At 44.7% G+C, this 21723-nt stretch overlaps 1 protein-coding gene and 4 non-coding genes across 7 annotated transcripts; 3 read left to right on the top strand and 2 right to left on the bottom strand.

Moving 5' to 3' along the window:
- Window positions 1-87: 87 nt before the first annotated feature.
- On the top strand, window positions 88-21723 carry HSPBP1 (HSPA (Hsp70) binding protein 1). 3 transcript variants are annotated; one of them, XM_020792847.3, is made up of 8 exons: window positions 88-212; window positions 2878-3066; window positions 6629-6842; window positions 8098-8322; window positions 9745-9900; window positions 11578-11674; window positions 12117-12228; window positions 20134-21723. In XM_020792847.3, the coding sequence occupies exons 2-8, from the start codon at window positions 2935-2937 to the stop codon at window positions 20209-20211; spliced, it is 1014 nt and encodes a 337-aa protein (XP_020648506.3). In that variant the 5' UTR covers window positions 88-212; window positions 2878-2934; the 3' UTR covers window positions 20212-21723. The 3 variants fall into 3 exon arrangements, with proteins under 3 accessions (XP_020648506.3, XP_072832815.2, XP_072832814.2); XM_072976714.2 differs by having other exon boundaries at window positions 121-162; XM_072976713.2 differs by lacking the exon at window positions 88-212 and adding an exon at window positions 1507-1590.
- Window positions 4664-4825, bottom strand: LOC140701506 (U1 spliceosomal RNA). Its single transcript, XR_012080428.2, has one exon. It is a non-coding gene; the product is annotated as a U1 spliceosomal RNA (small nuclear RNA).
- LOC144583919 (U1 spliceosomal RNA) lies at window positions 5331-5489 on the top strand. The gene has a single exon (XR_013537856.1). It is a non-coding gene; the product is annotated as a U1 spliceosomal RNA (small nuclear RNA).
- Window positions 13031-13195, bottom strand: LOC140701511 (U1 spliceosomal RNA). Its single transcript, XR_012080430.2, has one exon. It is a non-coding gene; the product is annotated as a U1 spliceosomal RNA (small nuclear RNA).
- On the top strand, window positions 13472-13632 carry LOC140701536 (U1 spliceosomal RNA). Its single transcript, XR_012080436.2, has one exon. It is a non-coding gene; the product is annotated as a U1 spliceosomal RNA (small nuclear RNA).

Genomic DNA, 21723 nt, shown 5'->3' with positions numbered 1-21723 from the left:
ACGCCGAAGCTCCTCACATCATCTTCAGCAGGAGTGGCCAGCAGGGGGCGCCCGGGGGCCGTTCCCGTCCCGACCGAGTCTCCTCCCTTTCCTTTGCACGTGGTTCGCGGTGGCCGCTTCCAGAAGCTTTCTGCGCCGGGAACGTGTCCCCTTCCTTAGGTGGTGGGTGTCGGGGGGAGGTCGGCGGCGGGGGCTAAGCCTCGGGGAACCAGGTAAGGGGTGACACGGGGGAAAGAAGGTGGAGAAGATCGTTGGATCGGAGGAAGGAGAGGGGGAAAAACGGGCTGAGTGCTGCTGTCGGGCCCTTGCGGGTGGGGAGGCTAAGGAGGAAGGGAAACAAGAGTTAGGGAGACCTGGGCTGGGTGGGTCTTGGGCGGATTCAGGCAGCAAAAGGATAAGGGGGCGGAAATGGAGGGGGTTCATTCGGGGTTTGGGGGACGAGGCATGGAGAAAACTCCCGAGCAAGCCAAGTTGGGGATGATGGGAGGTGTCGTCACTTCCCCTGCCTTGGCCTCGCCCGGCGATCCTCCAGACGTGTGGGACAACACCTCCCATTATCCACAGCCGGCTGTCGTCCCATGTGTCTGGAGCATCGCCCAGTAAGGCGAGGCTGGAGTATCGGGAGATAGGAAAGGAAGCCACATGAAAAGTGATCAGAGCTCCTTCCTGGTGGTTGAGTGGTTGGGTTTTTCTCACGACAAGTTACTGAAACTAGTAAATATTGAAACTGCAGGAGACTGATCAGTGTCGGCACCAGACGAAGGTCAAAGCCTTTCTGTTCCAGAAGGCTTTTAATTTAAATACTATCAACGGTGGGTCCTGATGGTGATTTTTAGAGTATATATTTTAATTGTATTTAATTATTTTATCTTTTTTTATTGTATTTTAATTGTTGTAAGCTCCTTAGAGACCTTTGGGTAGAGTGGGTTAAATAAGTCGACAAGTCTATAAGTCGCGCCGAAATTCTCAAATTTTGTATCTGGACTTAATATGGTAAATAGGAAAGCCAATTAGATTTGCATAAGCCGGGGAGTCAGGAAAGTTTTAAGGATCAGATCATACTTCCGCACTATTAAAGAGCAGGCCGGGTAGGTGGGGCTCGTCAGCCATGGAAGGCAGCCCATCTAGGAGAAGGAAAACTCCGATTTCAAACCTCCACTGCCTTGTGGCTATATCCACTCATGGAAAAGGCTTCAGGAGTTAACCTCGAGGCAAAATCCGGAGCCGGAGTCCCGAAGGCAGCATGTGTCAGTTCTGCCAACTCCTGCAACATTGCTGGAACCAGTTGTATTGGCTCTTGCCTTTCCATTGGACCATTTCAGCAATGTGGAGAGGGGGGATCTGCTGCTTGGGTAACAGCCTATCCTCCATATTACCTTACCCGGGCTTCATGCTCTGGAGAGGACACTCCTCGATTCAGAGCATGTTACCATAGTCTCTCGAGACTGAAGGATGCCTATGCTAGGAGTCTGATCCTCTTTTCCTTGTGGTTACTCTACAGCCCAGTCCTCCTCCTCAGATGGCCTTTAACTCTTTCGGAAAACACTACGATTATTTGTTGATATAGTGATAGTTTCCCTTCTCTCCTAGGTAGGATATGCCTTATCTGATAACTTTCCTTATAGTGAGATTCTTTCTGTCAAATGATACTTCAAGATTTGTATAATGCTTTCCAGTGTTTTTAGGGTATGGGTATAGTCCCTGTAAAGTTGATTGCAATTATTATTTTATTATTATATCTCCTCCTTGCAGGCAGTTGATGGATTGAGAGAGTGTTTTTCTCGAAGCCAAATGGAGAATGTTGTTTTGTGACTGAGAGGAGATTTGAAACCAGGATATTCCTGATTTGTTTACCAGGCTCTTAGGCACGGTGCTATGTTGGAACAGGCCTGAAGGGCAGAATGGGGGATTGCAACCCTGGAATAGGAAGAGGGAGAGCTTGGTTTAGGGATTTTGGGAGCTGTAGTCCATAAAAGTGACTTTCCCAGGCTTTGGCAAAACATCCTTAGAAGCACTTGGAAGGAAGGCCAAGAAGCTCCTGACCCAAAAGAGACATTAGGTTGCGAGTGAGCCACTGATCAACCCATATGCTTCTTGGCTGACCTGGGATTTGAACCCGGATCTCTCAAGTCCTAGTCTGGCAGTCTGGATATGGCATTAGGTTGACTGTTGACAGTGGACTGAACTATCCCTTGACTGAAGGCAGAGCTCTTTGCTGTACCATATCGGTACAATTGTTTCATTGTAAGATTTTAAATCCCCAGTAATTTCCATGATAATGTGAAGTTTGCAGTCCTGAAGATGGACTAGGGCTTGTACTTGACCTAGAAGTCAGCGTAGTGCAATCCAGCATATTGGTACAGCACTAGGAACATTGGCATTCACATCCCTGCAGAGTCACCATAGACTAACCGGTCTCTCTCAGCCCAGCTTACTCTTTGGAGTTATGGTCAAGAAGATAAATAAATACAGGAAGGGAGAGCCAGAGTCTTCCATGCTGTCCTGAGGGTCTTGGAGGAAAAATATAAGAGGTGGGGTGGGGTTGAGCAAATGTAATAATGGTGTCTCGCTTAATGATTGCCCCGCATTATGACAACTCCGCTTTACGATGATGTTTTTGCGATCGCAAAAATTTCACCAGTCAGCATGACCGGACTGTAGCCTTGCAATTTATTGGGATTGGGAATCACTGATTTGTACCTTCAGACTTGGGTTGCTTTATTACCTGTGTGCTTGTGGGGTCATGAAGCTTGCGTTTTGAATGCCTTTCTTTTTAATGTCTCCAGCAAAAATGGTTGCACTTGATGATTCTAGGGGGGTTCTCTGACACCCCAACTCCCCCTTGTGCTCATCCCTTTCTCTGCTCTTTCTTTTCAGGTTTCGTGAGAGGCCATCAGGCTGAGTGGTGGAACTGTGCTCTTTCTCTCCCCAAGCATGGCTGAAGGAGGCGCTGGTGGGAACCAGCCGCCGCGTGAGCATCCCCACAGCCTCCAGGGCTTGCTGCAGATGGCAGTGACAGCAGGAGGAAACGCTGAGCCTGCTCCGGTGGAGCCCATGTCTGATGAGGTGCTTGGCTTCCCTTTCCAGGAGGGGGCATGTGGTCAAGTGGTTATACAGTGGTGCCTTACATTACGACATTAATTCATTCCAGCAAAATCGCTGTAGAACGAAAACAACGTAATGCGTAAATAAAAAGCACATTGAAACCCCTTCAATGCGTTCCAGTGGGCTGGAAACTCACCGTCCAGCGAAGATCCTCCATAGGGTGGCCATTTTTGGTGGCTGTCTTGTGAGGAATCAGTCCCAGAAAACAGTGGGGAGCTATTTTATTTACCCGGCGGCCGTTTTGAAACCACCGATCAGCTGTTGGAAAATCGTAGTTTTCTGAAGAATTGGTTCCCAAAGCAGGGAACTGATCATCGTAAAGCGAAAAAATCCTATTCAGGCCATTGTTTTGCGATCGCAAAAGCAATCACAAAAATGTCATTGTAAGGCAGTTTTGTCGTAATGCGGGGCAATCGTAAAGCAGGGCACGACTGTATCTCAAGAATGAGGTGTAAGGCCTCTTGCTGGAGATTCTTGCTTTCCTAAGCAACAAAAGCAAGATCTTAGCATGCTAGAGCTAGAGAGTTATTTGGAGAAACTGAGAATTAAGATTTTCTAGAGAGTGACAGGTTAGTTTGCATAAGAAACAGGCTAGGAAGCAGAGACTTCATCCTGTGCTTATATAGATTTTTTATTAAGTTTTTATTTAACTTATGTGCCCCAGGATGGACATTTTCATCCCAAAGAGACACAGGGTGCTACAGAGTCTCTATAGAAGCGGGTTTGCTTTAACATCATCACCTGCAAAGTGAGAAACTGTGTCTCTAAATTTCCAACCACTTTTAAAGTTTTTTTTGTTTTATTGCACCTACAAATCTATTCCTTTTTGTTTAATTGATATCCTGCCTTTCTCCCAATAAAGGGACTCATGGCAATTGACAGAATATTTAAAAGAAAGCCTGGCTAAGAAAATACTATTTGTGAATGCGAAGAAAACCGTGAGACCATATTAGTGAAATGAATAAAAGCAATTGAAAAACACACAAAGCTAGTTTTAAAAGTTTTTTTTAAAAAAAGCTACAGCATGCTCCATTAAAGTTCTTTTCTTAACTATCAATGCCAGCCAAAACAAAAACGTATGAACAGAAATGTGTAAGTCTATTGTGAGTTCAAGGCAATGTCCATGGTTGAGGAATTTGTTAGACAATGACTTTTTTTAAGCAATGTTATGCTTCACAAAACAATTGTTCCTATGGGCAATTTTCACTGGACAATGTTTGGGTCCTTGCCTTACAAATCAGTTTTTTTCTGACTCTGTTTTGCAAGACGGTCCCCCCCATTAAAGCACATTAATTACATAAGACCTACTTTTTTATCCCAAAAAAGTAGGGGAAAAAATGTATGCTGCTGGCTTTCCAGGGTCTACCTCCTGGAAAAATAGCAACATACATTTTTCCCTCATAATATTGGAATAAAAAAGTAGATCTTATGTAATTAATGTGATTCAATGTGGGGTGAACAATTTTGCAAAGCATCACCAATGGGGCTATGGTTGCAAATTTAAAAGGATGATGAAAATAGCCAAGAACCAAAGGATAAAAAAATTATTTAAAAAAAACAGGGAAATCAAATGTAATCTCCCATTAGCACAAACTATGCAGTTGAATTCCCCACATTTGGGGAAATCACAGGGATCAGCAGCACACCCAAAGTGCAATGGATGAGCCTCCCCCTGAGAAACCACTTTTATTACATGGTATTCTTCCTGCAAAGTGTGAGTTGGAATGGCCCTTGCACCTCATACCCCCTTCTGTTCCCTGACCCCCCAAGGCATGGTGACCCTCTGGCTGCACCTCCCACTCAGTACAGGGCTGCACAGCCCCAGTCCTGCCAGAGGCCAAGAGAGCTCCTCAATGTTTTGGGGTGCCCTGCGGGACCCCCATCAGGGCTAGGTGTTCCTCCCACAATCCTCTAGTGCACAGATATTAGCATATGCTAATACCTTATGCTAATTGTGGAAGGAACACCTAGCATTAGCTAGGTGTCCCACAGTCCTCTAGTGCACAGGTATTAGCATACCTGTGCACAAGAGGATTGTGGGAGGAACACTTAGCCCCTGATGGGGGTCCCGCAGGGCACCCCAAAACACTGAGGAGCTCTCTTGGCCTCTGGCAGGACTGGGGCTGTGCAGACCTGTACTGAGTGGGAGGTGCAGCCAGGGGTCACCATGACTTGGGGGGTCAGGGGACAGAATGGGATAGGAGATTCAAAGGTCATTCTAGCTTATATTTTACAGGGAAAATGCCATGTCATAAAAATGGTTTTCCCAGGGGGAGGCTCATCCATTGTACTTCAGGTGTGTTGCTGATCCCTGTGATTTCCCTAAATGTGGGGAACTCAGTTGCATAGTTTGTGTTAATGATAGAATTACATTTATGATTTCCCACTTTATCCTTTGGTTTCTGGCTATTTTTACCACTCTCTATCATTTAAATTTGCAACCATAACTCCATTGGCAATGCTTTGCAAGATGGTTTCACCCCCCTAATTAGAACACATTAATTGCATAAGACCTACTTTTGTATCCCAAAAATGTGGGGAAGAAAGTATGCTGGTGTTTTTCAAGGAGGCAGACCCTGAAAAGCCAGCAACATATACTTTTGTCCCAGCAGCATATACTTTTTTGGGATAAAAAAGTAGGCCTTATGTAATTAATGTGTTCCAATTGGGGGGGGGAACTGTCTTGTGAAACAGTGTTTGAAAAAAAACTACTGCATCTTGCAAAGCAAGGATCTAAACATTGTTCAGCGAGAATTGCCCATAGGAATTCTCTTGCCAGGCACCACTGTATTGGATTGCTCTGAAATGTAAATAAAAATGAAATGAAGCAGGCAACTGAATCTGGCTGAGTAAAGGCTAAGTCAGGTATGGCAGGACTGCAGCATCCACATGATCAGTATGTGCAGTTTCACATATCCATTGCCTGAAAAAAAAACCCACATAAAAAACACCCAGAAATACATATTCCCACAGTGTATTACCAGACCTAATCACTAGGTGGAACCAGAGGCCGTGCTATATACAGGTGGCTTAATGGAAATACTTCCACGGCCTGACATCTTGGAGGGAAATAGCTTCCAGCAAAATGGAAAAGCTGCAGGGGGGAGGCAGCAATTGCTGTTTTCAGGGAAGGTTTCCCTGTGAACAGGAAGGCAGAAAACCCAGTCCTTTGGCAGGACTGGGCCACAGCGCCCTCTCTTAACCGTGCGCAGACACCAGAGAAACTGGAAGTAAGTGTTTTTGTTTATCCGCTGATTCTGGCATCTGCACAGGAGGGGGCTTAGAACCGATTTTAGAACTGGATATTTCTGTTCTACTGTACAAGTTATTCAAAGCACAGAAAGTTGTATCACGAGGATGTAGGAGTCCTCTAGGAGAGGTCTTGAATCTAATAAAGAGTGTAGAAGGCAGGGCTTATATTTTCTTTTTTTCTGGGATACAGGGGGGAGCTCCTGATAGTGACTCTTTTCTGTCATTTCCCCTCCCTTTGCCATTCTCTTACTTCCGATGATGATCCCTCCAGCGGAGACAGTGGTTGCAGGAGGCGATGGCGGAGGCCTTTCAGGGGCAGATGGACGAGGTGGAACAAATGAAGGAGTGCCTGCAGCTCCTGGAAGCCTCGAGTCCTGGGGTAGAACACGGAGAGAGTTCAGAAGAAGCTCATTCGGACCTTGAGCGAAGAGAGGCTGCCTTAGATCTGTTGGCGGAGTTGTGTGAAAACCTGGATAACGCGGCAGGTACGGAAATGGCCTCATTCCTGTGCACGTGTTCAGTGGATGGGGAGTCCTGTGGGGCTCCTTGCGTGTCACACTTTGGGCCAGAGCTCAGGAAAACTTGCTCTTTTGCACTACAGCACTCAGAATCTTCCAGCTGCCCACCTTCGGTGTTGTAGACCATGCTGGTTTTATATTCAGAATGTAAGCCGCCCAGAGTAGATTCATTGAATCTAGATGGGCGGGGTAAAAGCTGGAAAAATAAATTCCATTGTAATTTATTCAGTGGCCAAAAAACAAAACATCCCCCCCCCCGCTGTTCAGAAGCTCTCACATGGTTTATCCAAAACAAAGACCTCTCTTCCACAACCATATTTTACTCTCTCCGATTCTGAGCATTCATAAAACCCAACCTTTGGTGTCTTGGAAGGCAAATATAATCCGATGCTTCTTAAGGCTTCCCATTGTTCTGAATCACAAGGTTGAGGGCCCTGTGGGATTCCAAGAGGTGTGGAACTCCTATCCCATCAGCCCTGGCTAGCTTGGTAGGTAGTCACATGTGATGGGATTCGTAGTTCATCAATGCCCGGAGGCCCATACATGCCCCTTCCCTGCTTTACAGAGTTAGGTCAACTCCTAATGCTCAGAGAATTAGGAAAAGTTAAATTTGTGCGATGTTGGCTGGCATAGGCATCCTTCAGTCTCGAGAGACTATGGTAACATGCTCTGAATCGAGGAGTGTCCTCTCCAGAGCATGAAGCCCGGGTAAGGTAATATGGAGGATAGGCTGTTACCCAAGCAGCAGATCCCCCCTCTCCACATTGCTGAAATGGTCCAATGGAAAGGCAAGAGCCAATACAACTGGTTCCAGCAATGTCGCAAGCGTTGGCAGAATGACACATGCTACTTTCGGGACTCCAGCTCCGGATTTTGCCTCGAGGTTAACTCCCAAAGCCTTTTCCACGAGTGGATATAGCCACAAGGCAGTGGAGGTTTGAAATCGGAGTTTTCCTTCTCCTAGATGGGCTGCCTTCCATGGCTGACGAGCCCCACCTACCCGGCGATGTTGGCTGGAGGTGTAGTCAAAAAAGTAACTTTTTCAAACACTGAAAGGTGTTGAAGGGTATCCCAAGATCACATGGTGGGAGGTAAAATAATGTCTCTCCCTGACCTCAGATGACCTTAAAGCCAGTCAGCAGAGCAGGCAGGAGATTTCAAGATCTTTGGTCAGTGACAATGGACAGCCTGCTTTATGTTAGCACATTCTCTCTTCTTCCAGACTTCTGCAAGTTAGATGGCATGCGGCTGCTGGCACACCGCTACCTGGAACACGAGGAGGAAGGAATGCGTTGGCGAGCAGCCCACCTGGTGGGCACCTGTGCCCAGAATGTGCCCATAGTACAGGAGCAGGCCTTGGCACTGGGCTGCATGAGGAAATTACTGCGGCTCTTGGATCATGATCCCAGTGAGGCTGTCCGGATCAAGGCGCTCTTTGCTATATCTTGTGAGTTGGGGGGTCAGGTCAACAGACCTGTCTGTTTTCTGGCACTTTTTGTTTTCCACAAAAAAAGGAAGTAAAAATGAATCAACAGCATGTCAGGTGACTAACATTAATCTCAGTCACTCGAAACTTTATGGTTTATGGCTATAGGCCTTTACAACACACAACATAGGAGATAAAAAGAAGTCCCAAGTTTTAAAAGCATACATTTTAGAATGACATGTTTTTAAATATGCCCTTCTTTGGGCAGCTCCAACTAAACTATAGACCATTAAATTAAATAGCATTAATAAAATTAATCTTGTAGCTGTGGCAGTAATGAGCTGCCCCCTTTGTTTAACGCTTTACAAAAAGCTGTACAAGAAATTGCTTTTAGAAAGTAAATTTCCAAGCTCTGCTTCTATATATATATCCAAATAGTTGGATAATATTGTAATCCGTTTTTTTCCTGCTAAGAGTAGCTAGTAAAACACATGCCACAAAGTTCAGTAGGCGTACCAGAAGGTTTTGTTGGATTTTACACCCAATCAGCTAATCAATGGGAGTTGTCTTGTTGGATGCATAGGCCTAAAGATTGAACGTTATAGTAACTACATTTTAAAAAATGACCCACCCAGCTGTTTTCAGTCATACATTACACTTCTCTGGTGTAAAGGACCCTGTTATTTATCATGGGCTCGTCAATGTACAGTGGTGCCTCGCTTAACGAGCGCCCCGCTGAGCGATTAAATCGCTTAACGAGGGGCTCTGGGCCATCGCTGGAGCATTCGCTCAGCGATGGCCCCTATGGCGTTTTTTTGCTTTGCGATATTCGCTAAGCGATTCGCTTAGCGAATATCGCATAACGAAGTGGGGGAGAACAGCTGATCGGCGGTTCCAAAATGGCTGCCGGAAGGTCCGCGCTGCATTTTCGCGCCCTGCCCTCGCTTACCGAGGGTGCGAAAATGGCGGCGCTATAGAGGAAGATCGCTTAACGGTGAGTTTTAAAGCCATAGGAACACATTGAACGAAGTTCAATGCGTTTCTATGGCTTTTTTATTTCCGTTTAGCAATGTTTCGCTATAGCGAAGGTTAATCCGGAACGGATTAACCTCGCTATGCGAGGCACCTCTGTAATCTGCTTTATGTGCTCATTGTGAGGCTATCTACTTAAAAGTTCATAGAGTCAGTGAGATAGAGTGGCCACTGTTTTCAGCAAGAACAGCAACATGATAATATTATTTTGTTTTACTGCTATTTGCAGGAAATTCTCAAAAAACATATTTATTCACCTTTTCTTGCATATAACATTCTCATTCTTAGTGCACTCTCATCATTAATATTCTTCCCATTCTTTTCATCCTCATCTACCTCTTCCTTTCTCTCTCTCTCTCTCTTTCTCTTCTCTCTTTCTCTTCTCTCTCTTCACTTTTCTTGTACTGCCAGGCTTGGTTAGAGCCCAAGAAGCCGGCCTGCAGCAGTTCTTACGTCTGGACGGGTTTTCAGTCCTCATGAGGGCCATGCAGAGCAAAGTGGAAAAACTCAAGATAAAATCTGCTTTCCTCCTACAGAACCTTCTCATAGACCATCCAGAGCAGAAAGGTGAGAAAAACTTTTCATTGTTGTTTGCAATAAACTGAGGGGTGGGGGTGGGGGTGGGGCGGCAGGCGACTACATGAGTTCTCATTCAGGAACCTAGTAGAAACTTCAGTAAGTCTTTCAACGCTGGTGATATTTATGGCATTTAAATGCAGGGATGTTGACGAGTCTTTGGGTCTGAGTCCCAGGTCCTTGATACCAAGTCTCTTGTCCAGGGTTTTGGTACCAAACCTCAAGTCCGAGTCCTACTTAAAAACAAGCTTGTTTTTCCCTGAAAAAAGGGGAGGGGTGGGTGGGTAAGTTTCGAGTTGCAAGTCGAGTCAGAGTCATTGAAAAATTGTCCCGGGTCCAAGTCAAGTCACTGATGTGACTTAAATCCAGCTTGTCAGCAGGTCCTGCAATTCAAGTCCCAGCTGAAATGAAGGACCATTCCTCATTTTTGACCTTCTATTTTTCGAGATGATAGCTGCTGTTTTTTCTGTGGAGCAGAATGGTTTCTTAGTCAGCTGGCCATGCCTTGCGGGCAATGAAACCAGGAGTGATCTATTGTCAGCTAGCGTGAAGTCGAGGAGCGTCAGTCCACCATTGTTACTCATAACAAAGGGTTTTGAAGCACGCTTCAAATGTAAACTCTCACATCTTAAATGTGTGCCCCCTGGGCTTAATACAAGCAGAGCCTGGGCATTTTAATTTTTTTGAATGGCAACTTCCAGGATCTGCCAGCCTTTGCCGGTGGTGACCCAAGATCCTGGCATATTCCAGAAAAATAGCTTCCGTTCTGCAGAGAAGCATTTCCAGTTTACCTACTTCTGGATGACACCTGCTGCAATCATATGCATGCATCCCAAAGATTAATGTCCAATGAACTCAATAGGTTTTATCTTTTATTTTTCCCACATATGAACTACTCCATTCTTTTCCTAATATACACATGTTTATATAATGTTTACATTGACCGTTGTGTGCTGTGTGCGGTTTTTAAAATTTATTTATTTATTTGTATCCCACCCATCTGGTCTATGCAACCACTATATGCATTTATATTTACACTTATATTCACGTAGGTATAATTCAAAAAAAGGGGGGGCAATGAATTTGACGCTTGCAATTTCCTAGAGATGTCAAGAAACCAGAAAATATGAGTGTGCTTTTGTTAATCATCTTGCAGATCACAAATAGAATAATTTGTAAATAATAGTAATAAGAAGTTGGGATGCAGCTGCCTCTTCCATTTCTATCTAGAAGTTACAGGAATTTCTATCTAGAAGTTACAGGAATTTCTATCTAGAAGTTACATTCCTGTCTAGAAGCGATGTAGAATGTCTAGAGATATCTTGGCAAACCTTACAGTTTGTGAAATGGTTCCAGTGAGACGGTGTTTACACCCACCTTGAATCCTAGCTTTGAAAGGTGGGGTATAAATCCCAAAAAACAAATAAACAAAATTTAAAAATAGATCCATTTTCTGAGCAGTTTTAGAGTGTCTGCAGAATACAGCGTGATCAACTATAAGGCAATTTCAGTAGGCTGGAAACGGCACCGTTTTAAAAGCCACACATTATAGGAGAGAGTGCTGTTTATAGCTAGGTGATGTGGTGCCAGCACTTGACTGCAATTAGCCGCACATTTTTATCAGCTTTGTTTGATGGGCTTAAATGTCCCTCCTTTTTCTCCTCACAGAGACTCTCTGTTCTATGGGCATGGTGCAGCAGCTGGTTTCCCTGATCCGCTCCGAACACAGCACCTTCCACGAGCACGTCCTGGGAGCGTTATGCAGGTATCGGTGAGAGTGGGGTGCAGAGAATCTGATCCAAAATTCAGGATGTTTGTTCTCTGAGTGTCAGCTAGAGTACTACAGTGGTGCCTCACTTTACGACATTAATTCGTTCCAGTGAAATCATTGTAGAGCGAAAACGTCGTAAAGTGAAATAAAACAGCCCATTGAAATGCATTGAAACCTGTTCAGTGCATTCCAATGGGCTGAAAACTCACCATCCAGCGAAGATCCTCCATATCCGGTTTTCAATGCATTTCAGTGGGAAACCATGTTTTGCTTAGCGATAAAATCACTTAGCAGCGATTTTCCAGAACAAATTAACATCGCTAAGCGAGGTGCCACTGTATTAATAAACTGCGAAGTTTTAAAAATGCTGTTTGTAACTCACTCATCCCTGTTTTCTTCCTTCATATGATTTATTTCCCATCATTCCTCCATCCAGCCTAGTAACTGATTTTCCTCAGGGGGTGCAGGAGTGTCAGGAGCCAGAGTTAGCCCTTGAAGAGCTGCTAAAAGAACGATGCCACCTCCTAAAGGATCAGGAAGAATTTCAGGTACACCAGGAATATTTATTCCCCTCTCCCCTTCCACCTTCCTACCTGTTGTGAGAGCTCATGGTGCCTCCTTCTTAGACCACTACTGAATGCTTCAGAGGGCAGAGTTCAAATTTTGTAGTAGAATCAGTTGTCTTGTATATGTGATCTCTCAATTTTTTAAGTAATTTGCTGCATTTTGGTAAAGAGAGGTGAGGGTAGAGGAGACGTGACAGGGCTTAGAGACACACACAAATATTTGTCCACAGAAATGAGAGCTTGGAAATAATCTTTAAGAGAAAGAGAGAGTTGACTCCTTTTAAAAAAAGAATACCAAGAGAAATTTCAAGAAAGCTAATGCAGGAAAGGCAGTACTGTGGTGCCTCGCAAGACGATTTTATTTTGTTCTGCAGAAAACGCAATTCCCCATTGGAATGCATTGAAATCTATTTAATGTGTTCCAATGGGGGGAAAAGTCACTGTCTTACAAAAATTGTCCATAGAAAACATTGTCTTGCAAAACACAGTTTCCCATACAAATGCATTGAACTCTACCATATTGGGGGAAAGCAATCCCCTCGTCTACACTGCCTTTAGAAATGTAGTGGGTATCAGATGGCCTTCCCCATCTTTCTCTCTCCAGCAGCAAAGAAAGAAGGTGAAAGGAGTCAAAGCAACCTCCTGGCTCCTGATAATGGTGACTCCTTTTGCCCTCATCCTTTATCACTAGGGAAAAAATGCAATATTAAGACATCACCAGGACTTGCTGCCTTTACAATAGATCCTGATGAAGAAAAAAGAGATGAGAAAGATTCTGGAAAGACCAGGAAAATCACAAATGCAATTCCCAATTAACACAAATTATGCAGCTAAGTTCCCACATTTAAGGAAATCACAAGGATCAGCACACCCAAAGTATAATGGATAAGCCTTACCTTGGAAAAACCACTTTCATGACTATGGTATTTCCCCTGCAAGGTTTAAGTTGGATTGGCCCTTGCACCTCCTATCCCATTCTGTGCTCTAGTGCATAGGTGTTAGCATAAGGTATTAGCATATGCTAATACTTGTGCACTAGAGGATTATGGGAGGAACACCTAGCCCCTGATGGGGTCCTGCGGGGTGCCCCAAAACACTAAGGAACTCTCGTGACCTCTGGCGGGACTGGGGCCGTGCAGCCCTATACTGAGCAAGAGGTGCAGCCAGGATCGCCATGCCTTGTAGGGACAGGGCACAGAAGATAGGAGGTGCAAGGGCCACTACAACTCAAATCTTACAGGGGAGATACCATGGTCATGAAAGTGGTTTTTCTAAGATAAGATTCATTCATTGTACTTTGGGTGTGTTGATCTTTCTGATTTCCCCGAGTGTGGGGAACTTGACTGCATAATTTGTGTTAATAGGAGATTGCATCTGTGACTTCAGTGGTTTCTTAGAATCTCTATCCTTTGGTTCCTGGCTATTTTTACCATCATATCATTTAAACTTGTAGCCATAGCTCCATTGGTGTGCTTTGCAAGATGGTTTTTTTCTGCCATTGGAACACATTAATTACATAAGACCTACTTTTTTATTCCAAAAAAGTGGGGGAGAAAGTATATGCTGTTGGCTTTCCAGGAGGCAGATCCTCCTGGAAATTTTGGGATAAAAAAGTAGGTCTTATGTAATTAATGTGTTCCAATGGGAGAAAAAAAACATCTTGCAAAGCATAGGTCTTTAAAAAAAAACTCATCTTGTAAAGCATAGACCAAAACATCATCTTGTGAAAATCCTCCATAGAAAACATTGTCTTGCAAAGTGCCACATCTTGCGGATTAATTGTCCCACGAGGCAATCGTCTTGCGAGGCAGCACTGTATTTTAAAGGCCAAATTCCACACCAGGCTGCTGGGTTGCTGGGAATGCTTTGTGTCTCTTTGCCTGGCACTAGGGGGCGCTGGACACCTACGTTACCCTCTTAAGGCAGGCATACAGAGTTCTGCCTCCAGAATTCTCAATTCCCATTTAAGTACATTTCTCAGGACTGTGTGCAGCACAGTGTTTCATCCACTTAATAATAATTGTGTTGAAGAAACAACACGGGAAAGATATTCTATGTCCTCCTCTGTTTAGGCATTCAGAATGCTGCTCTCACTGCGGCCTTCAAGAGAGGTTCTTCTGCCTCATCCAAACCTAGCCCATTCCACAAGAGGAAGCCAGCAGAGGCTTTTACCTGCACTGCCTGGAATTTCCTTTTCCTTGAGGAAGGTTTTGGGCCTTTCCTAGTCTGTGAAAGAAGGAGACACTCTATCGTGCCAACCTGCAGGGCTCTATGGTTCAAGAGGACCACTTCAGTTCTCCCTCAATGTAAAGGGCCACTGCATGTGCCATTGAATTTTGGAAGGAACTCAGATTTTCATCAATGGTGGCCATGTCGTGTCTGGTCAGTGGGGAGGATCGGTGTAGACCCTTGCCCCTGGAGAGCTGCCCACTTGGTTGAACACAAGTGACAAAGAATTCTATGAAGGCAACTGAAGGGGAAGCTAGAGGAGGGGGTCGTATGAAACCCCCCCAAAGCCTAGAAACAAGCAATGTTTGGAAAACGGACTCCTAGAATTTCCCAAGTCGATATGCTGCTAGAATGCAGCTCTCCCCTGCTGCCTACCAGAGAGTTTATTCTGCCTCTTAACAAACTAAACCCATCTGCAAGGGAAGGCAAGTTGAGACTCTATACAGACTGTAGGATGGAGGGAAATTGTGGCTCAAAAAAGTAACTTTGCCAAATGCTGGAAATGGACTGTTGAAAAGGGGGGGCCATGCTCTGACACTCCTTTGCTGATTGGCATGTTGTGCTTGCTACTGATCTCTGTGCAAAGCTTTATTAAGTTGGAATATCATCTGCTAGTTTCCAGTGCAAGCCGTATGAGTCTTTTGCCATAGAGAGGTCAAGGACAGAGTGGTGCCCCTCTGCTCCCATAGGGAAAATGGAGGCAAAGATGGCCTTTGGCTGAATAAAAGCTGTATGTGTGAGAGAAGAGTCCTTTTAAAGTCTACATGGCTTCTATTTGCTGCTGAAGGAAGGGATAAATAAATTTCTCTAGCCACCAGACTCTTGAGAAAGCTTCCTTCCTTCATTTCAGAACTTAATTCAGCCTTCCTCACATCTGCTTCTCTTCAGAGTTTGGAGCCCTTCAGTGGGGAATTCTGGGTGTTGTAGGCCACTGATTCTTAACCTTTATTACTCAGATGTTTTTGGACTGCAACTCCCAGAAGCCTTCACCATCAGCTCTGCTGGCTGAGGTTTCTGGGAGTTGCAGTTCAAAAACACCTGAGTAACAAAGGTTAAGAACCACTGTTGTAGGCAAACGAGGAGTTTCCCCAAGATCTGCTTCTCTTTAACTTGATTTGAGGAGGAAAAGAGGTGGGGGCCATACAGTCGCTGTTGTATTTTCTGTGTCTCTTGTTGTGTTTATTCTGAGCAGACACATTCACGCCTCTGCTGTTAGCAACTGACAGTTTTCTGTGAACATAGCAATTAGGTTACACTAAGCTCAATAATTAAACAATTGGCGTAATGTAGCACATGGGGGAGGGGGATGAGCTGCAGCGTTGCAGTGCTGTTTTAAAAAAGGCTCACCTCTCCTTCTCTCCCCGCTTTTCTCTTGGCCTTCACAATGTTGTCAAGCTGAGATGAGAATGTTTCGAGTTGAGATTTTTAGAGGAAAGGAGTGGCATGCCTGTTGCTTCAAGCAAGTAGAGGAGACGGCTTAGTGACCACTATTAGCCTAAGTAGGGCTGGGCAAACATAGTGCATTCGTTAGGAAGTACAGTGGTGCCTCGCATAATGAGTGCACCGTTTAACGACAAATCCGCATGGCGATCTATTTTTTTGAGATTGCTAATGCGATCGCATTGCAATGTTTTAATGGGCAAAACATTGCACTGCGATGATCGGTAAGCGTTTCGCTTACCGATCTTCGCATTGCGATGTTTCTAAAACAGCTGATTGGCGGTTCCAAAATGGCCGCCGCAACCATTTTCGCGCAATTTTCTCGCTTACCGAGGCGACGAAAATGGCGGCGCTATGGAGGATCTTCGCATAATTGTGAGTTTTCGCCCCATAGGAACACATTAAACGAAGTTTAATGCGTTTCTATGGGGTTTTCCCACCCACATTGTGATGTTTCCGGATAGCAACGATTAATCCGGAATGGATTAACGTCGCTATGCGGGGCACCACTGTACTTGGTCAGTAGAGTCACTTGGTACAGTTTGAATTCACCTGTGCCTGACTGCTGTGGACAGGAGGTACTGTATTTTTCCATGTATAAGACTATACTTTTTTCTAAAATCTTTAAACTAAATTTGGGGGTCTTGTACACGGAGGTAAGCTGAGGAGAGAACAAAAACAAGTGGAGGGGAAAGCAGGGATCAAAGCTATCCTGCAGCACTTTGATCCCTTTGCCCCCACCCTTGCTAAGCCCCATTTAGATTTCTTAATTTTGGATTAGAAAAGTGGGGGTTGTCTTATACATGGAAAAATACGGTATATCACCTTTTAACCCAGTGGTTCCCAACCTTGGGTAACCCAGATATTCTTGGACTGCAACTCCCAGAAGCCTTCAGCACCAGCTGTGCTGGCCAGGGTTTCTGGTAGTTGTGGTCCAAAAACACCTGGCTTACTGAAGGTTGGGAGCCATTGTTCTGGCCAAAGTCAGGAGGTATATTGCCTTCTAGCCAAAGGTGACCAGCCCAAGATGTTTTGGCCTCCTCTGTCCACCTTTATTTATGTCACCTCAGATTCTTTTGCCTGAAATGATTTCCACAGTCTTCCTAGCTGATAAACAAAATTCTTCCCACACTCAGAAAACCAGTGTCTTAGGGAGAAGCTCAGTTGTGGCTCCTAGCTCCATTTAACTGTGATTGAGGGCTGATCACAAACGCCTTGGATCCTTTCCTGCTTGTAAAAGGGCTGTGCAAGACACACTGTAATTGCGCGGTTACAGGGTGGTTTTAAATGGTTTTCTTAACCTTGTGGTTGTGGCGGGTGAGTAGTTTCAGATGTCATCTCCCTGTAGAAACTAGTGATGGAGCCTGTGCCTTTTTTTGTGGGGAGCAAACTTTTCATTACATCTATTATTCGTTAATTCTGCAGTTCTGTCTCTCAGTCTTGCCACCTTCTGAAAGCCATAAGTCTCTACTTGTACCTGTTATCCAAGTAGAACATTTATATCGACAGAGTGGTAATTATGAGCTGAAAACTGTGGTTTTCTAGGCCCTCCCAACCCTTTGGCTGGATCTAGCTTTTGATGGAACATATCTGATCCTGGAACACGTTTCCTAGGGGAGCAGCGTGCCCACTTCTCATGGGGGCACCTCTGTGAGTAACGCCTTGCGGCAAGCAGGCTGAAACAGCAGCTGCCTCTCCTTTGTGGCTGCGTATGGTTTCTTTGGAGCTCCCACATGGGCAAAGTTGGTGAGCCGGGGGCTTTGTATTGCTATTAATCTTTTGCTTTGTTTACTGATACGTGAACTTTAATTTTTCATTTACTGTTTGTTCAGAGTTGTGACAAGTGGGTACGGCAGCCGGGGGGGGGGGGCTGAGTGGTAAAGGCGGGAAAGAGACGAGGAGGCGATTCTTCTCCAAAATTAACAAGTTTATTCGAACAAGAATTTAACTCAAACGGATCAAACGGATCCCTCAAAACATCGTCAGTTAACAAGTGGTATCTTTTAGGGTGCCGCACTTCCACATTCCCTTCGATGTCTACAAGGGGGCCGGACCAAAGCGCTCCCGATCCGTCATCGGCTGTAATGGGGTGCTCCTTACCACGCACACAGTCCCGCAACAAGGGTGGCGGGCCCAGTCTCCCTCCGGAGGCTTCTGTTGGAATTCGGGGCCTGGTCTGATCACTTTCCGGCCACCAAGGAAATTCCGGGGGTACACCGACACGATCCATTCCAAAGGATCGTAAACGCGGCCGCGACTGCCTGGGGGCAAGGGTTCCGGCAACAATCCCCTGCCTTGTCTTAAGTTGGGGAATTCCCGCGCGAGGCCCGATGCAACTTCACTGTCGAGCATGGGTTCGGTCTGAACCCCTCTGTTCACATAACCTCCTAGTGCTCCTTCCCCTAGCCAACTGAAAACCCGCGCACTTCCCTCCTCCTTTTCATCCTCCCACGTGATCAAACTCCACCCCCTCCTCATCAGCCAAACAAACTTCGGTAGGCTTCCTCTTCATTCCCTCGTCCTGATCTATTTCAATCAGGACGCCCTCCACGCAGCCACTCTCCTCAGTCTGTGCTTTTTCTTCGGAGGACGGCACACTCAGACTCACTCCTTCACAAGAGTAGACTTTATTTTCCCAACATAGATGTCTATGCGTTCCTATATTTTAAAAAGCAAGGAAATTCCTTAAAAGAAAAGAAAAAGCTTTTGGCTTAAATCAAAATGTTAGGTAGAAGATTAACATCCCAAAGTGTGAAAATTCTGACCGCAGAATAACTCAGGAGTACAGAGTCGGTTTGAATTTCCTTACTTTGAGGGTATAGCTTCCATCATAACTTTTTCTTTGAAATATAAATTGTTTTCTGTTTTGAGACGATAAAATACTAAGCAGGGCTTCTGTAATACTGCTGTTGGGCCAGTTCCTGTTGGCTTCTTGTCACTGAATTGTCTTTCTATCTGGTCATTATGAGAACTATTGTGTAACTTTAAGCCTGAGTATACTTGTTTTCCTCATTTCACCTCATCCCTTCGTCCTTTTTTGCCATGTTTTTATAATTGTAATCCTAGAAGCAGGAACTGTATTGAGTTTACTGATCGCATATAAGCCACTCTGGAGGCCTGTTTGGCTGAAAGGCAGGATAGAATTCCTTGAATAAATTCCAATCAATGTTCTGAAACCTATCCTACTACCTAAAGCAAATCACGTTATTTAAAAAAAAAGTAATTATAGGTTTAAATGGTAAGTGTACTGCTAATTGGGCTCACCTTTTAAACTTCCAGCTGCTGAATGCTTGCTTGAAATAGTATTTTTTAAAAAACTTAGACGTTACAAGTGGGGTCTTGACTTGAGAACTTAATCCGTATTGGAAGGCGGTTCTCAAGTCAAAAAGTTCTCAGGTCAAATCTGCATTTCCCATAGGAATGCATTGAAAACCATTTGATCCGTATCTGCTCTTTTCCGTCCATAGAAACTAATGGGAAGCTGCTATTCCGCCTTCGACCACTAGAGGGAGGTATTTTGTTTCTTTTTTTCTTAGGTCAAGAAAGGTTCAGGGAAGGCAGGGAAAATACAGTCCAGGCAGGACAGTACCAGGCAGTCTGAAGACTGTCTCCCAATCCACTCTCTAAACGCTGGGAGGAGTGAGGAAGCAGACAGGCACCCTTTTCACTGGCCAACAGTTAACTGAAAGTTCACATTTTGCACTTTCCCTGCCTCCCACGTGGTTTTTTTTCAGTTTGTAACTCAAATCTAAGTATGTAAGTCAAGTCAAGATTTTCCTATGAGAGCGGTTCTTAAGTCAAAATGTTCTTAACTCAAGCCGTTCTTAAGTCAAGACCCCACTGTACTTACTTCTGCACTTTGATGTGTCTCTCAAGCAAGTGCAACCTGAATATACATTGAGAACCCCCCTTTTTTGATGCCCATAGTCCTGTTTTCCACCAAAGAATACCATTTAAAACTGACAAGCAAGTAGGTATTATGATCCCATAAGAGAAATGCCACTGACTTTAAAAATGTACATGAAGGCATCGCAGATCACCTGTAGTGAAGGAGACGATTTTAAAGAAGTTGGAGGGCCATCTGTCAGAGATGTTTCGGCTGCGGATTTCTTATTTTGGATAGCTTTAGTGCTTTGAATGTATTGGCAGCCAAGTGTTGCACTTATCTATGAAATCTCCGTTCCCCTGACCTCTGTCTCTTTTTTATTTTATTTTTAGGAGGAACAAGATTTCTGTGAGACATTGCTGCGCCTTTGCTTCCACAATCAACCTGATGAAAACAACATGGACCGGTAACTTGGCTTCCCGCACTCTTCCTCAGCAACAGTTGAAGTTCATGCTTAAAACTCTTGGATCCATGTCAGTTGGAGGCGCTTGATGGGGAACGCCTGTGTTTATCCTCCCTTTCGCTTGCACTGGCAACAGGCTGGAGTAACAGGAGACCTCTCTCTGAAACAAGATACAGAGCTTATTAGCCTCACAACCGGCAGGAAGACACTTTCATAACCTTTCGATGTGTAACTTCCCCTTCTCCATCCTGCAGAAGCCTTTGTCTGCTCCTCTTTGCCTGGGCCTCACCCCAGCTTTGCTAGTGTCATCTACTGTCCCATAATCAAAGAGCCATAGTTTTGAGATGGTTCGTAAGAGCTGTCTGTTTACCTGGGAGGATTGATCCCATTTCTTGTCACTATACTGCTGGTTCTCAGAAAGAAGATAATTTACCAGGAAGGTAGAGGGGAAGCAGGAACGCCTTTTCATTTTTAAAAAAATAAAACCAAAGGTGATCAGGATTTTTCTGTTTGGATCTGAAACAGCAGTGTGTGGGGATTTGGCTTCTCCACAGACATTTGTACAAGAGATTGCATATCCAGTGAGGATCAGTTCCCAAGGGGAAGAAATTTCTGCTTGCTTGGGTATTTAGGATGACTTTTAAAAAATTAATAATAAAAGGAGTTCCAAATTGAGGGAGTGAGGGGAGAATGGATTATATCAGCTGAGATCGCTTTTTCAGGGTAGAATACCTGGCTGCAAAAATGGGAAGGGGGGGGGATAATAGAGCTTCTATCTCTCAGATACAGGGGGTGGAAAATACACGGCCTGTAGGCCAGATACAGCCCTTGATCCTCCCACAAGCAGTTGATGGGGAGTTAAAAAAAAAAGATGAATTGCCCCTTCTGGAAGCCTCCGGGAGTGGCACGTTACCATTTTCAAAAGGGTGTGACGCCCTTCCACCTTTTAAACTTCAGGGAGAAGAAGCAACCATTTTTTTTTTTAAAAAAAAATCAAACTACCAGTAAACTGGTTTGGTGTGCTGTTTTGCTTTATTTTTTTCAGGACTGATGCAATCCTAATATGGAAAACTGACCCACAGGTTTCTAGAACATGTTTACTCTTGCTCTCATAATTTTAAGTAAGAGACGAATTCCGCTTCTAAGACGGTGGTTCCCAACATGGGGTCCCCAGATATTCCAGGACTACGACTCATTCTGGCCAGCACAGCTAGTGGTGAAGGCTTCTGGGAGTTTTAGTCCAAGAACACCTGGGGACCCAAGGTTGGGAACCACCGTTCTAGGATAAGCAATGCTGAAAATCCCTCTTCTCTGCCACTGTTGGGGAGTGTAGGAGCTCTATTGAGCTTTACCGCCGGTGACCCTATCTGGAGGTGATGATTGTTCCCCCACCCCTTAAAAGCTTGTGACAACTCAGTGTATTCCAACAGGGTGTCTTTCCCATCCTTGTGCTTTGTTGTTGCTATTATCTCTGCTTGGGATTTGTTTTTCTAAAAGAAGTTTCTGTTCTGGGTGACAA

This window comes from Pogona vitticeps, chromosome 6, assembly GCF_051106095.1.
Source record: "Pogona vitticeps strain Pit_001003342236 chromosome 6, PviZW2.1, whole genome shotgun sequence".
In the NCBI taxonomy this organism is placed as follows: Eukaryota; Metazoa; Chordata; class Lepidosauria; order Squamata; family Agamidae; genus Pogona; species Pogona vitticeps.
This window is presented reverse-complemented; position numbering and strand designations above follow the sequence as displayed.